This window comes from Tenrec ecaudatus, chromosome 8, assembly GCF_050624435.1.
Source record: "Tenrec ecaudatus isolate mTenEca1 chromosome 8, mTenEca1.hap1, whole genome shotgun sequence".
Classification (NCBI taxonomy): Eukaryota; Metazoa; Chordata; class Mammalia; order Afrosoricida; family Tenrecidae; genus Tenrec; species Tenrec ecaudatus.
The window spans coordinates 134319718-134335418 of NC_134537.1; the positions used below are offsets into that span (position 1 = coordinate 134319718).

Genomic DNA, 15701 nt, shown 5'->3' on the forward strand with positions numbered 1-15701 from the left:
TGCCCACTTCAATGAAATGATCATATTTAGCTTCTCCTAATCCTCAATTTTAATTATTTTTGCTTCAGGAAGACCATTCTTTCATTCCTGATTCAAACATGTTGATTCTTCTTTCATTTTGCTTGGTACAGTCTAAATCAGATATTTGTCATTTTAAATTACAGACAACCCAAGATAAACAAATTCAAATACTATAAAATTAATTGCAAAATATAAATAGATATAGATAAACTTAACAGTGTTGTTTCACTAGTGCCATCATGTCAGGATATTTGTCATGAAATTCAGTGATGTCTCATTTACTTCGCTTGAAGACATTGTTTTATTTTAGTAGAATTCATTTTGTTTTATCTTCATATATAAAGTACTAGTAAATTGTTCTGTTGATTTTTCTGTTTTCCTCTAAATACTCATGCATTTGTTTTCTTCATACCATTAAATTTATTTATATCCTTTATTTTGATCTGGCATATGGAAGTAGGGATAGAATAAGATTAGATTATGGATATTTATATGTTAATAGTGATATACTGTTTTTTGATATTGTCAGGTGTTTCAAGTGGGCTCTTCCTTGTAACAACCTATGTACAGTGGAAAGAGACACTGTACTGAGCTATTCTCACAAGGGCAGTTATGTTAGAGTTCTTTTTAAAGCCAATGTGTCATTGCGGGCCAATCCATCAATCCATCTCATTGAGATGTAATCTTTTTGTTCACCTTCTACTTTACCAAGCATGATGTCCTTTACACCGACTGATCTCTATATCATATAGATGAGGAGGAGGAGGAGGAAAAGGAAGAGGAAGAGGAAGAGGAGGAGGAGGAGGAGGATAGATGGATAGATAGATGATAAATGAAGAAAAGTTAAAATCTGCCAATGATTGTATTTTACTTGCACGTACAATCAATGCTTATCAACGTATCATCAAGAAATCAAGGATATAATATTGGGTTGGGCAAATCTGCTACCAAAGAACTAATTGAAGAACAGAGATATCACTCTGAGGCCTAAGGTGCTCCTGACCCGGGCCATGATGCCCCTGTTGTCTTATATGCTGTGAAAGTAGGACAATCAATCAAGAGACCACAGAAGAAATGATGCATTTGGATTATGGTTTGGGTGGGGAAATAATGAAAGTACCATGTACTGCTGGAAGAACGAGGAAATCTGTCTTGAAAAGTATAGCATGATTGCTCCTGGAAAGGGGAGAGGGGGAGAGTTCCTCTGATGCACTTTGGACATGCTATAAAAAGGGATCAGTCCCTTAAGAAGGAAATCATTCTTCATAAACTGGAAGGTCAACAAAAAAGAGGAGAACCCTCAACAGAAAGGACTGACATAATGGTTGCTCCAATGGGCTCACATGTAACAATAAGCGTGGGTGGTTTAGGACAGTGGTTCTCAACCTTCCCAATGCTGCGACCCTTTGATACAGTTCCTCATGCTGTGGGGACACCCCCAACCATAACACTATTTTCATTGCTACTTCATAACTGTAAATTTGCTACTGTTATGAATTGGGTGATCCCAGTGATAGGGTCATTGGACCTCCAAAGGGGTAGTGACCCACAGGTTGAGAACCGCTGGTTTAGGACTTGGCTATGTTACATTGCATATAGTAGCTTGCTGAGTCAGAATCAAAATTATGGCAATGGTTTTGGTTTGGGTATATATTTGATATAACAAAAGTAAAGGGAGTGCCAGTAAGTCGATTTTGACCAATAGCAAGCCTGTGTAGGATATCTAGGCTGTGAATCATTGAGGGAGCAAGCAGTGTCATCTCCTCCCTGTGGTGGGTTTGAACTGCCCACCAATAAGCAGGTCAGCACTTACCCAGCAGAAGCACTTGGCGTACATGTGTCTGTGTGTGTGTATATATACACACATATACGCTAATATGCAAATGCATATGTAATTTTCCACTCAACATTAAAACCCAATAAGCTGTTTCTTTTTGTCTTGAGAGTGATACAAGCCTTGGAGAATTTAAACAAAATAGCCACGTGATCAGGAATTGTTACAGATTATGTCATTGGGTTATTTTAATGAGCTATTTGATGGTGGTAGTAGACATTTTTCAAAGATTCTTACTTTAACTTTTTCTTTTGAAATTTGGAAGTATTTATATATAAGACAGTTTTAATAATATTCATTAAAATAATTTAGGAATATTTAGCATTTTAAATATATTTGATAATCTGGTATAATAATCAAGATTACCTTAAGAATTTATTTTTATTGCTGGACACTGAAGATGAGAATTCAACTTTCTCAGATGAGTTCTTGAACTTGTTGAGACATTTAAGCCCTGGAGGCTTACATTCATCCTCCCTCAGGCGGTTTTGGGCTTACTCACATTAACCTGTGGCCCAAGTCACGTCAACAGCAGATGTGCACTGAGCCCTATCTAGGAAAACATGTAAACAATTTTCTCGATGAATCCTATGATATCTATCTTTTGGGCATGAGTCAGAGAAAAATCACTTAAAAGAGAAACAGCATGTTAACTCTCTGACCTCATCCTTCTCAAAATAATTTGACAAATTAAGCAATAAAACTTAAAATTAGAGAATTCAAAATGTTTATTATAAGGAGAAATAACAAGAGGACAGGGAGCAAAGCCAGGAGGTAAGTAGACATAATATAACATTAGCTTACAATGTAATTCACTCTTCTATTTGCAATTTATTGTAATACAGACACAAAGATCCAAATATCTCTGTAATAAGTATCTCACTTTTAACAAGTATTATTTCAGTCATTAATGAAAACACACATTTTCTTATTTGTTCAAATTTAAGGATCTATTGAGTTTCAATTTGGTTCATGTTTGAGCATTTACATAAAATTAAATGTAAAACCACCTGTATCCTCTGGAATAAACAGCGCCTGACTCTAAATAAATGTTGCATAGCCCTAGATGAGGTCAGTGAAAACACGAGGTCTTGATATCATACGATTTTCCTTTCTATTCCAAAGGAAATCCAATAACATATTAGATGCTTCAGTACTTTGAAAAGTAAGTAATGTTATTCAAATGGGAACTAATGAAATTATATACAATCCCAGAAAGAGTTCATATTCGTGATACATCGCTGCCAGATACCAACATAAGACAATGAAAATTTAAAAAATACTTTCTAAGAGCCCGTTTGAATATGTGACAGGATCTCTTCATGATCATATAAAAATTTAGGAAAAAATTATAATGGGAAAAAACTTTTGATACATGATGTCATTACAAAAACATATTACTAACATGTCCTGCATTTATTTTACCATGAATTAGGAAAGTTTACGTGCATAGAAGTACGATTTCATCTCGAACGGCAAATGGGATACTATCTGATCCAGATGTACATCCCAAGTCTCCTGATCGTTATTCTCTCCTGGGTTTCATTCTGGATCAATATGGACGCAGCGCCAGCCAGGGTGGCCTTGGGAATAACCACTGTACTGACTATGACCACACAGAGCTCAGGGTCCCGAGCTTCCCTTCCAAAGGTGAGTGCATTAAATGGCTATACTTGTGCACGCAGATTCGCGACTATGCTTACATGATGATTATTGTCAGTTTTTTTCAGGTATTTATAATATCTGTTATCCATTACTTCCTTGTAAAATAGTATATGAGAGTAAGTGAAAAAGTATTGCTACAAACTCATAAATTTAACCTTTATTAAACACCAATATTAAAAAATATGAAGCTATAGCTTTTGAACAAATGCTCCATCTAGGACTGTGGATAGTGAGCTAAGCATTGATCTGTTAACTGCAACATCATTGATTCGAATACTCCCTTCGCTGGACAAGACCAAGATGAGGTTACTTGCGCCTGGAAATATGTTAAAATCTCAGAAATCGAACGGGGGAGTTCTCCTCTGTCCCACAGGCTTGCTATGTGCTGGGATACTTCTGAAGGCATCTTACCTTTTCCCTACCCCTTCCCCCGAGACCCACGCACGCTGCTGTTCACGCGATGCGCCTCGGGGACTTGAACGTGTTCATGTTCAACAGTTCTTTGAGTTGTGGCAAAAGTAAGTTGGAAAGGGCTGGGTCAGGGCTAGGAGATGAACGCAATAAGGCTTCTCTAGGAAATTATCCAAAGAAAGCCACGCTATCTTCAGGGAATAAAACATTATCATGACGGCGGGAAAAAATCCCTCTGCAAATTCTCCTAGCTTTTGTCTCATTCTGTGCAGTTTAACACTTTTTTTTAAAGATGTCTTCATAAGGGCTCACCAATCATCCTGAATCTTTGAAGAACTTCTATTAAGATTATCGCTTTGAGTGCCAATATTCAGCAGCCACAGACGCAAGACCTGAGCTCTCTGCCTGGAATCCCACTGACAAAGCAGGTGCCCTCATAGCCCTGTTCTGATGGGAGCTTTTCTTTGAAGGTGCCCTTATGAGACCAAGAGAAGTGTGCTATGGAGAGAACTTCTTGACATCCATCCGAAGGCCACAGAGCCATGTTTGAACATGTTACAATTGGATGAAGCCATGCATGTATGAGCTGGAATGCTAGTAGCAATCCTTATTTACTGACGTTCATATAATTCAGGGAGAAAACTTGTAAAACAAAGGGAAATATACAGGAAAAATTGTATAAACCAGAAATATCTGCTGTTCACATTTTGTCATGGCACCAATTTCTTAAATATCCATAATGTGTTATACACTATAGATATTTTCTATCTGTAAATATTTAAAAATATATAGAATATATATTTAAGTTAAATAAACCAGAAATTGTTAATAGGCATATCTTATGTGTACATTGTATGTACTGCTTACTACTAGAAATGCCTGCATATAAACATCTATATTGTAAATATGTATATTATGAATGCACTATATTTTGTACTTGTTTTCTATTATTTTAGTACAAATTCTTAGAATGAGAATTGCTACATTGATGTATATGTGAATCTCAGTGTTTCTGAATTGTCATTTTTTCCCTCTAAAAGTGATTGCAGCAATTATACTCCCACGTGTGTTGTGTGAGAGTGCTCATACAAAACTGCCCACCAGGACAAAATTGATGGTATGCTTTGGTGGGCTTTATTCTGCATTTGATTTACCACTGAAATGAGAAATCTGTATATTAGTCCAGGTTGAACTGCCATAATTATAGAAAATGATAGAATAAAATCATTTCCTCCATATTAAAACAAACAAGCAAACACATTTCTTTTCACAAGACCTACCCGAGGAAACAACTATTTTTATCCATATAGCAGAATTAAAAAACAGAAAAGTATTTTCTTCCCCTAAGTGACTTTCTGTGGAAGAGGCTTCTACTGTCCACATTCAGTAATCTTGTCTAACTTTCGATAATTTTATGATTTTCACTGTAATTGCATTCTTCATTATATCAACATTCTATTACCTTGTTGGTACAACTGACGCTATCCATATACTTGTCACACCAACTAATTTATAAATCTACTGTCACGCCCCTCTACTCCTTATAGTGAATTGATTTTATTCAGAATTTTTACCTTTAATTTATATGCATGAAATATCTAAATAAACGAAGGTAGACAGAGGACAGTCTATTTAAAAAATAGTAATCAATATAGAACGTACTTTGTAATTATCAGTGCTTAATGAGCATCTCTAAGATTTAATGGTTGCCTTGCAAATAAGCTCTGTTTATGCTATTGATCATTCACTTGTATTTTTATTATGTTCACATCAATTAGTATTTTCTCAATATTATCCATGTGAAAGTTATATATCTGTTTATAATTTTTAAGCCAGTGAATCTGAATGATCACTTGTGATTTATGCCTGAGTAATAGCTTCAGTACTGCAATATTCAAGAGGGTTTAAAAGTTTATGAAAAACTAGAATTAAAAGATATTAGAATTTTTCTGAAAATGGCATCAGTTTACTCATGACCTCCTATATGACCTAAATAAAAAAAAAGAAAGCTTATTTGTCCAGTAACTTGCTGATCAGAGAGCAGAAAGAAAAATGAGACATCTCAGGAAAATGTATCTATCTCTTTCTTTCCCTAGCCGTATAATAACCACCCAGCCAATTATTGCCTCTGTGCTATTGCAACACAAGGAGCAGCCACATAGAAAATAGCTATATTCATACAGTGTCTACACTAGTGGTTGTTTTCGTTCGGTGCTTCGAGTTGGCCCTAACCCTAAGCACAGCAGGAGGCGAGCTTGCCCGGCGCTGCGCCTTCCTCGCCATTGTCCCCATGCTGGAGCCCACTGTTTTGGCCCCTGTGTCAGTCTATCAGCGCTTCTCAACCTGTGGGTCGCGACCCCTTTGGGGGAGTTGAACGACTCTTTCACAGGGGTCTCCCTATTCTTGACAGTAGTAAAATTACAGTAATGAAGTAGCAACAAAATAATTGTATGGTTGAGGCTCACCACACCATGAGGAACTGTGTGAAAGGGCCACGGCGTTAGGAAGGGTGAGGACCACTGCTCTACCTCACTGAGGGCCTTCCTCTTTCCCATTGTGTCTCCGCTGCAGCATGCACGATGTCCTTCTCTAGTGACTGGTCTCTCCTGACAATATGTCCAAACTATGTAAGACGAAGTCCTGCCAAGCTTGCCTCTAAGGAGCACTCTGGCTGTACATCTTCCAAGACATATTCGGTCATGCTTTTGTTAGCCCATGGTGGTTTCTGCATTCTCTCCTTCACCACAACTCAAATGTATCTATTCCTCTTTGGGCTTTCGTATTTGATTTCCAACTTTCACGTGCATATAAGGCATTTGCAAATATCATGGATTTGATCCAATGCACCTTAATTCTCAAAGTAACATCCTTACTTTTCAAAACTCTGAAGAGGTCTTCTACCACAGCTTTGCCTGATGCATATGAATCATTGATGGTTTGTTCTTCCATCCACCCCTGGTCTTGTTTTAACTGATGATATTGAGCTTCTTTCTTGTCTCTTTCCAAAAATGTAGACAATTGGGTCCTTCTGAGTTCCATGTTACCAGGATCACATGGAGAGTCACTGTTGTTGTTAAAGGTCTTGACAATGGAAGTCGTCGTCTATCAAACTTTGACACACAGCCTCCAGCTTCAATCCTGCCACTTATGCAAGATTGTTCAACTACTGCTCCTTCTTTTGAATTCCAGGCTCCAATAATTAGCAATGCATCTTAATTGCATGGTTTATCAATTTCAGACTGAAGTAGTTGATAGAGCTCCTCAATGTCTATCGTTATCTTTAGTTGCTGGTACCCAAATTTAAATGATACTTATTAACTGGCGTTTTTGGTATATGTAGATGTTATCCTGTGATTGACAGCATTGAATCCTATTACAGACAGCATTGCACTTCAAGGAAGACTTTCAAATGTTTTGATATTGTGTGAAAATGTCATTCCTCTTAAAATGATCTCAGTATGAGTTTCTAGAAAAGTAAAACCAGTGAAGCTCAAATATATATAGATATCTCTATGTATATATAGATAGATATATGAAATTATATATAACTTCATTTCAAGAAAATTATTCACAGAGTTGTAAAAGTATCTATTTCAAGTCTGGACATTTTCCAAGCCATTGAGATGCACGTTGTGGTACAAGTTTCTTTCAGCCTGCGTAGCTGACTGGGGCTGACAAATTTAAAATCTGCAAAAAGATGACACATTTGTAGCTTCCAAGGCTAATGAAGCCAAGATCAACATGCCAGAGACAAGCCACTGATGGCTCCCAGGGTCCGTATGCAGCATGGCATCGAGTCTAAAGAAACAGAGGTCAATGAGTCAGTTACAGAATCCAAACTCAGCCAGAAAGAAACAAGTGTTTCCACCGTGTTCAATTACCTTAGAAGGCATAAAGCGCCGCGAGGAAACTTTCCTGTAATTGGTTGGATAATTGCTGTGAGCTGAGTAAGGTATTTTATCGCATGCTGATCATCTAATGTCTGTAGCAGATTTCATTATGGAGATTATTAAGTTGTATTAGACCACACCATGAGGCTTCAATGGCCATACCACCAAGAATCCAGGCCTGTTCTAGTTGACACAAACCTGAATTCCCACATTGGCATAGGAACCCATACGATTATCAGATGAAAAATGGCCAATACCAGTTCATTTTAGCTCACTCATACCTGAGATATTAATCTTCAGGTGTTCCATTTTACTTTTGACAACTTTCCATTTTTCTATATTCATACTTTATAGTAGTCCACATTTTTAAGATTAGTGGATGTCTGCAGCTGTTTTCTCTCATTTTGAGTCATGCCCACCAGCAAATGAAGGTAATAAGTTTTGCTCATCCATGTGATCAAGGTCAACTCCACTTTGAGAAGGCAACTCCCTAGAAGTTATGTGCTGAGTGCCTTCTGACATACGGAGTTCATTCTGGCACTGTATCGTACACTGTTACTCTATTGTTCATATGTTTTTGGTTATTCCTTCTTTCTAGTTTATTCTTAATCTGCAAGCTCCACTCAAACTTGTTCCCCACGATTGACCCTGCTGGTGTTTGTAATACCCCTGAAGGATCCTTGACTCTAGCATCATAGTAACATCCACTCAAACACAGTTTAAAAAGAGATCAGTATAGTGGACACACACACACACACGAAAAGACTTAGAAAATTCACGGAAAATGGAATTAAAACTTTCTGGAATTTTTCCACAAAATTTTGAAACCCACATGGCCTACAAAAAGTTCATGGAAAGGAATATATTCCATAAATTTTTTTCCTTTGTAGGTAAATTTCTGAGATGGTAACTCTTTGCAGGATAAGAAAAGGCCATTCTTCTCCATGGAACAGCTGGTGGCTGCCCACTGCTGATCTTGCAGCGTGCAGCCTAAGGCATAACCTCTATGCTACCAGGAGGTTACTGATATGTACAAAGCAAATGTCAAGATAAAGTTTCATGGATTTAACTCTCTTCACTAAAGAATTGGCAAATCCTGATCAGGCATTGTAGGTTAGACAGAGTAATTGAAGATAGAACGTGCAAGGGCTATTGTACAGTAGCCAGCAGTCACCTTATTGGAATTACCCACAATTAAATACAATTTCAATTATACTGAATGATTTGGTAAAAACAAAAATTGTTTGGGAGATTATCCATGTCTGGGCATTTGGCTTTTAAATGGAGTTGAACAAGGTACCCCAAAAGAGGAATGTTTCAGACAGAAGAAATAGGGAGTACAAAACTTCTGATGACAATCGAGCCAGTCCGTTGTTTTCAGGTAGCAATAAGAAAGGAAGAAAACTCTAGCTGGATCGTAATAAACAAGTGCCCTGGTGGTCTAATGGCGTTTGAGTGGGATATGAGCTGCAATGTTAGCAGTTTGAAACCCCCAGCCACTCCAGAGGAGAAAGACAAGACTTTCTACTCCTGTGAACAATTAATTTCAGAAACGCACAGGGGCGGTTCTACCCTGTCCTATCGAGTTGCGATGATTCAGCAGTGACTCTGGCAATAAATTTGGTTTGCTTTGGTCTCTAAAGACGATATCTAACCTATCCCTTGTACTCAGTGGATCTCTATCCCACTTTTAAGATTTCAATTTATATTAAAATATTTATTTGTGTTTATTATCTTTCTACTTATTAGTGTATGGTTTACACACCTTCAAGGTAAGCTTCATAAGAGAGATCTGGTCTGTCTGTTCCTGCAACACTAAGAACAGAACATGTTATGTCATTGCTTTTAAGTCAAAGCTGAATGAGTAAAATAGCAATTTAATGCATGTGGTGAAGAGGGCCCAATTCTGAAGATTTTATATTCCACAAACTAATTTTGGAATTTGAACTAAAATAAAGAAAATGAAACATTATAAGTAGAGGGTGACTTAATCAGATTTGAATTTTAAAATAATTCCTGAATTCTGCCAAAGATAGATTTGAGAGACAACAAAACAGATGATTGTAGCTTAAATAAATGCAATGGCAATAGAGGACAAAAGTAGATAAATTTGAAAAATAGCAATAAAATAAAATATTGAAGCTTAGATATCAACTATCATAAATATGTGAGAAATTCCTGGACTTAGACATGAACAACCACAAATAGAGCACAATCTTTCAGTGAAGAGCTAGAGCAGGGTTTACGCATTTCAGCTGTTCCAGTTACCATGAAGTCAGTTTCGCTTCTTGGTGACTCTGTAATCTGTGAGATTACAGTGGGGCTCTATTGAGGTTTCCAGGGCAGATTTTGCAGATTTTTTTCAGAGAAACTTCTGGGTAGATTTGTCCTTCCTACCTTTAGGTTAGCAGCTGAAGCCTTCACTATTTGCAGTACCCACAGGCTACAAAGGTTTATAGTTTCCTTTTCAAAAATGCAACCTGACTTACCAGTGGGTCCATTCCAACTCACAGTGAACCGATAGGATGGAGTAAAACTGCACCTGCGAGTTTCCAATACTGGAAATATTTATGGAACTAGAAAACCTCTTTGTTCTCCCTTGGAGCACCTGGTGATTAAGGACTACCATTTTTCTTTGATTACAAGAATGTGAGAAAATGGACCCCCTGATAATTCACTAATTTTATGCACTAGTCTGTAGTAACCCACTACAATTGACCCCAATGTAGCCATGATGCAGTAGTTAATTTAGATGTGGCCATTTTAACAAGTAACCTGTGGCAGTTACATAATCTTTTGTTAACTTTTGAAGGGGTGGAGTTTAGCCTGTCAATCAGGTAGCAGCTTGAGGACCTCATTTGGAGGTGTCAAGGAAATAAATAGGTCACTGGAGGCCAGACACTCCCTAATTCTCTGTGAGAGATTCGTGTTGACAAGACACATGGAGCTATGCTGATGGCAGCCTGAGCCTTGCAGCTGGAGGAGCCACATGGAGACCCATGCCAGTGCTAAGGTGCTTCCACCACCCCTGGATCCATACAACTTTCCACCCATTGGTTCTTCCTGCATTTGATGTCATTGCATGTGTTTTGTGAGTCTGAAGAGAAATTTGTAGATTGGTATCGGACATATGGGCGAATACTGGACTTATGGACTTGATCTGGACTGGGCTGGGATGTTTCCTCAATATTCAATAGCTCTCATATATAAAGCTCTTTCTTATACACATATGAGTGTCTATGGATTTGTTTCTCCACTCTACCCAGACTAACACATAACCAAACTATTAATTAGCCTGAGTGTAACCATTTTGCACAGACCCAATGATGGTCAATTTGCACATCCTGTACTTCCTCTTGTAACTACTGTTTTCTATAACTGCTAAACTATTGCCATTTATTTCTGAAATTGCTGATAAATGTGTTTAACCCCTTGCTACAAGTTCCCTTTTTTTCCATACAAAGTAGCGCCACCCTGCCACGTATGCCTTGTTTATTCCATAGTATAAAAACCTCTCAGTTTGAGCACTCAGGGTCTTGGGAAAATTTGGTTGGACCCATCCCATGACCACTGGCTTAAAAAGTCTTAATAACATTCATCAAAGTTGTGTGGGGGTTCATTGATCTCATTCCGGCACAAGTCAGCAGATCTTTGTCCCGGAAGCTACTGCAAGGCCACTTGAAAATAGCTGTGTGGCTTTGGAAACAGGTTTTTCTCAGTGCTTCCAGGACAATGGGTTATCGCAGTTTTTCCTTCAATCTCAAAAGAATAACCAAAGCACAATGTCACCAAGGCTCTTTAGCTTTCTTAAGTCATGTTCAATGTTAAATTCCTGAGACAACCAAGAGTTAGTGTGAAATAAGAATCACACGTAGAAGTAATCTAATTATGGACATAGAACTGTTGGGTCATGAACTCAGAAGAAAGCTCAAACGATGAGAATATATAGAATTAATCAGGGAGCTTTCAGGCTAAGAATAGAAAAATTACTCTGTATGTCCCTAAGGAAGTGACAGAGAGAAAAACAGCCTCTCAAGAAAGAACAATAGAGTGGGGCAGAGAGCTTGGAACCACTTTCTAGTGGCTTAGCGGTAGTTTTTGGAAAGAGATCTTTCTGACAGTGCATCAGATCAGTGGATTGTCAGGTGTTTATTTTCTCCCCTTCTTATTGCTGAAAAGAGTTGTCGTTTCGAATAGAATCAGCATCCAGGTACACAGCAGAAGGCGTGTTTTGAGAAAGCAGTCATTAGCAGGATTGGATGGGAATGTCTTAAAGAACCCAGCACAGTAGGTGATTCAAACGTAAAAATCTCACTGCTGTCGAGTGAATGAAAACTCATAGCGATGCTGTAGGACAGAGGAGCCCTGCGCCTGTGAGTTCCCAGGCTGTAACTGTTTAGGAGAACTGAAAGCCTCTCTTTCTCAGGAGGAGCTGGTGGTTCCCATGTAGATGGCAGCCCAGTGCATAACCACTAAGGCACCATTTGCTGGGTGATGCAAGAAGGGGAGAATTCAGAATCTCTGAGAGTGGAGACAAAGACTGAGTGTTTGGGGAGACAGATTATTATTTGATTTTAAAGTGAGCTGCCCTAGAGTTCCAAACATCCCACATTCTGAGTTTTCTGAACTGGGAGATTCTGCTAGAATGAAGGAGAAAATAAAGGAAATTAGTGAAGGAAATCAGAAGAGAGGATAAGCAAAGTATGCCTTTTTAAGAAAAAGTTAGTATTCGAAACTAGCCAAATCCTAGAAGGCACAAATGAGGTTTACATATGCCTGCTGTGACTGAAAAATTCATCGGGATTATTTACAGAATGTAGTTTTGCTTTATTCTCTTTGGTCCACTCCTTACAGATTCAGATGGTCAAAGAGTGCACATGTACTTTATGCGACATTTTTTTTGTCTTTTTGAGGAAAGATACCTCTTCTGACAGTTTCTTCAAAATCTGTGTTGTTTTCCAGGACCACTGTATATTTGAGGGCAATCAGAAATTGCTGGCATAATTTATGAAATTGAAACGGGTGTTTTATAAATAGGTGGAAACTTAGTACAACATTGGAATAAAATAATGTATAAAGTTCTTTCCCCAGGAGAGGCCATTCTGATTGGCAGAAGACACCTTGAAGACGCAGGTGAAGATAAGGAAGACTCCTTTGTTGGAATAATATATATTTTAGCTGATATTGCTGGATAAGTCAAGATATGGTTTCGGTGATTTATTTTGTTTTTACAGAAGAGTTAACTCAAAAAAGTGAAATTCCAAGTGAACTGTTTATTATTTACTCTTCTGCCTATATGTTAATCTTTACATTTTCAATCCTTTGTTAATGAATTCAATAATAACAAGAATATATATGGCTGTATGTATATGTGTGTGTGTGTGTATAGAGAGAGAGAGAGACAGAGATAGAGACAGAGAGAGATCACTCTTGTGGTAGTGATCCAGATAGAAATCACTTTTTCCCTCAGAGAGTTAAAAAAACTAACAGAAAGTTCGGGTGCTATGGATTCAAAGAGGAGGACTTCAAAACCCGACTTGAGCAAAGTTTGACTGAGAGCTGGAGGGTCACGTTGGAAAGGTCGAGAGACAGGTTTTCTCTTACTTTCCTTACTGTTCCCGCTTTGAAGAAGTTTGGGCAGAATACACTTTAGGAGCAAGAATGGCGAGACTTTGTCTCATAAACTTTGGGCACAGTATCAGAAAGACCAGTCTCTGGAGAAGGACACGGTGCTCGATAAAGAAGAGTGTCAACAAAAAATAAAACGAGGAAAGCCGTGAAGGAGCAGGATTAGCATCATGGTTTCAACAGCGGACACAATCACAATCAAACGTATGAGGATCCCATAGGACAGGGCAATGCTATGTTGGAGCTGACTCTAGGCACCAAACTGCAAACGTCAGCAAACCTCACAGGGAGAATGTGCCCAGAATCATGTTCCTAATTGAACACTTGTGACCGAGTTTCTATCCAGCCCTCAGCGACCCAGACCATTTGCTATATACAGCTGGGACCTTGCCCTGTGGTGGTGCACAATACTCTTCGCAGGATATACCAGAAGGATCCAGTTGGGAAACCCCACTATGTGAACTAGACTTCACCTTAAACTCACTTGCAGCAGATTTAAGGAATGGGCATACCCCCTTGGACCTAAGGCTGAACAGCCCCAGTGTGAGCAGAATTCAATGGCTGCTATCCCAAGGTGGTGGACTTGGTGGTCATTGACTTTGGTTCCTATCTCTTCCCTTGAGGGAGCCCCATGTACAGTGGCCTGGAACTACCACACATGCACTATTTGCAGGTTTTCTTGTGAGAAGTTTTAATCTAGCAGGTATGGTTCTGGCTCTGTGAATGAGTGTTATCGAAAGGTTTGCCCCAGCCCCAGTCTCACTCTGTGTAAACAGTCTTCAGTTACTTAAGCTTTTAATCGATACAAGATACAATCACTGCAAGTCAAGAATTCACATATTGTGTTCTGAAAAGCTGGCCTATAAGTGTATCATTTACTTTTCTCAACACATGTTTTCAATTCTAAAGCAGTGACTAAGTTAATGATACTATCAAAAGAATTACCATGTGCCCCAGGGGGATTACGTATAATATTCTCTAATAAAAGGATAATGTCTCTAAAATGAACCAGGGACATATATAAACCACAGGTATGTGAATGGACTTTGGGACCCCACTTAATCATAGCCCTAATCTAAGAATAATTATGACAGCCCTAATTATATTTAGCCCTAATCTAAGAATAATTATAAATAATTTCCTCAATGTTTGTCTTATGAAGAGATCACTGAAGATATGAGTGCTATAGCAATGTGTGGTGAAGAAATCAGATGGTGCCCTGCTATCAGAAGAATAGAAATGTCTTAAAGAACTGTCTCAAAATAAGCGGCTATCTAATTGAGTGTTTAACTAAATCCTTAAGGAAGAAGTACACCAGCATATGTGATCCCAGGAATTTAAATAACAAAATCCAAATCTGGAGTAGGGAACATTATCAGAGCTTAAATTTCAAACCACTGGGTTGCAGATTCCAAGACCCATTTGTACTTTGATCTTAACCTTAGATCTACCCTAGACCTATTTTAAATCAATTCCAGTTTTTTAATTGATTTTTTCTTATATTTTGTTGTTTTTGTTTCTTGATTGTATTTTTGTTTGTTTTTTATGAAACCCAGGATAGACAAACTTATAGAGTCAATAACTGGATTACTAATTACCTAGGGACATGGTAGAGGAACTTGGGAGAAAATAATTAACTAAGGACATGGTTCAGAAGGTTGGGAGAAAATGGGGATAACAACAATAGTTACAAAAAAGAAGAACCTATTCTAAAAATTGATTGTGGAGATGATTATGTAACTCTTCTTAATATCATTTATATATTGAATTGCATGCTATGTGAATTATATACCAATAAAAATGTAGTGATATATACAAATGCCAAAGTATTAGTAATATATCAAATATTGAAAGATTCATGTCTTATTAAGTAAACAATGGGCCATTATTTTTCAAGCTCATATGTAAATGATATAATTCAGAATCAGAAACATATTTACTACTATTCTCAGTGAAAGTCATACAACAGCTTGTTCTGCTTACTCTCTCTCCCCTGCCTAGGTTTCGTATGTCAAGGCGATTGACATATGGATGGCAGTCTGCCTCCTCTTTGTGTTTTCTGCACTTCTGGAGTATGCAGCTGTAAATTTTGTCTCCAGACAGCATAAAGAACTTCTGAGATTTAGACGAAAGAGAAAGAATAAGGTAACAATGAAAGGTATTGGGATTGTTAGAAAACTATTTGCATTGAAAGGATAAATTTTTATATTTAATAGAGATTCACAAAAAGGCAATAGATACCAGGTATTGCT

At 37.9% G+C, this 15701-nt stretch overlaps 1 protein-coding gene across 2 annotated transcripts in view; it reads left to right on the forward strand.

Annotated features, from left to right (window-relative positions):
• The window catches only part of GLRA3 (glycine receptor alpha 3), a 184322-nt gene that overhangs the window by 140810 nt on the left and 27811 nt on the right, over window positions 1-15701 (forward strand). For both annotated transcript variants that reach the window (XM_075555791.1, XM_075555790.1), the window contains exons 7-8: window positions 3291-3505; window positions 15451-15594. In XM_075555791.1, the coding sequence (XP_075411906.1) occupies window positions 3291-3505; window positions 15451-15594 (359 nt within the window). The remainder of the gene's footprint in view (window positions 1-3290; window positions 3506-15450; window positions 15595-15701) is intronic.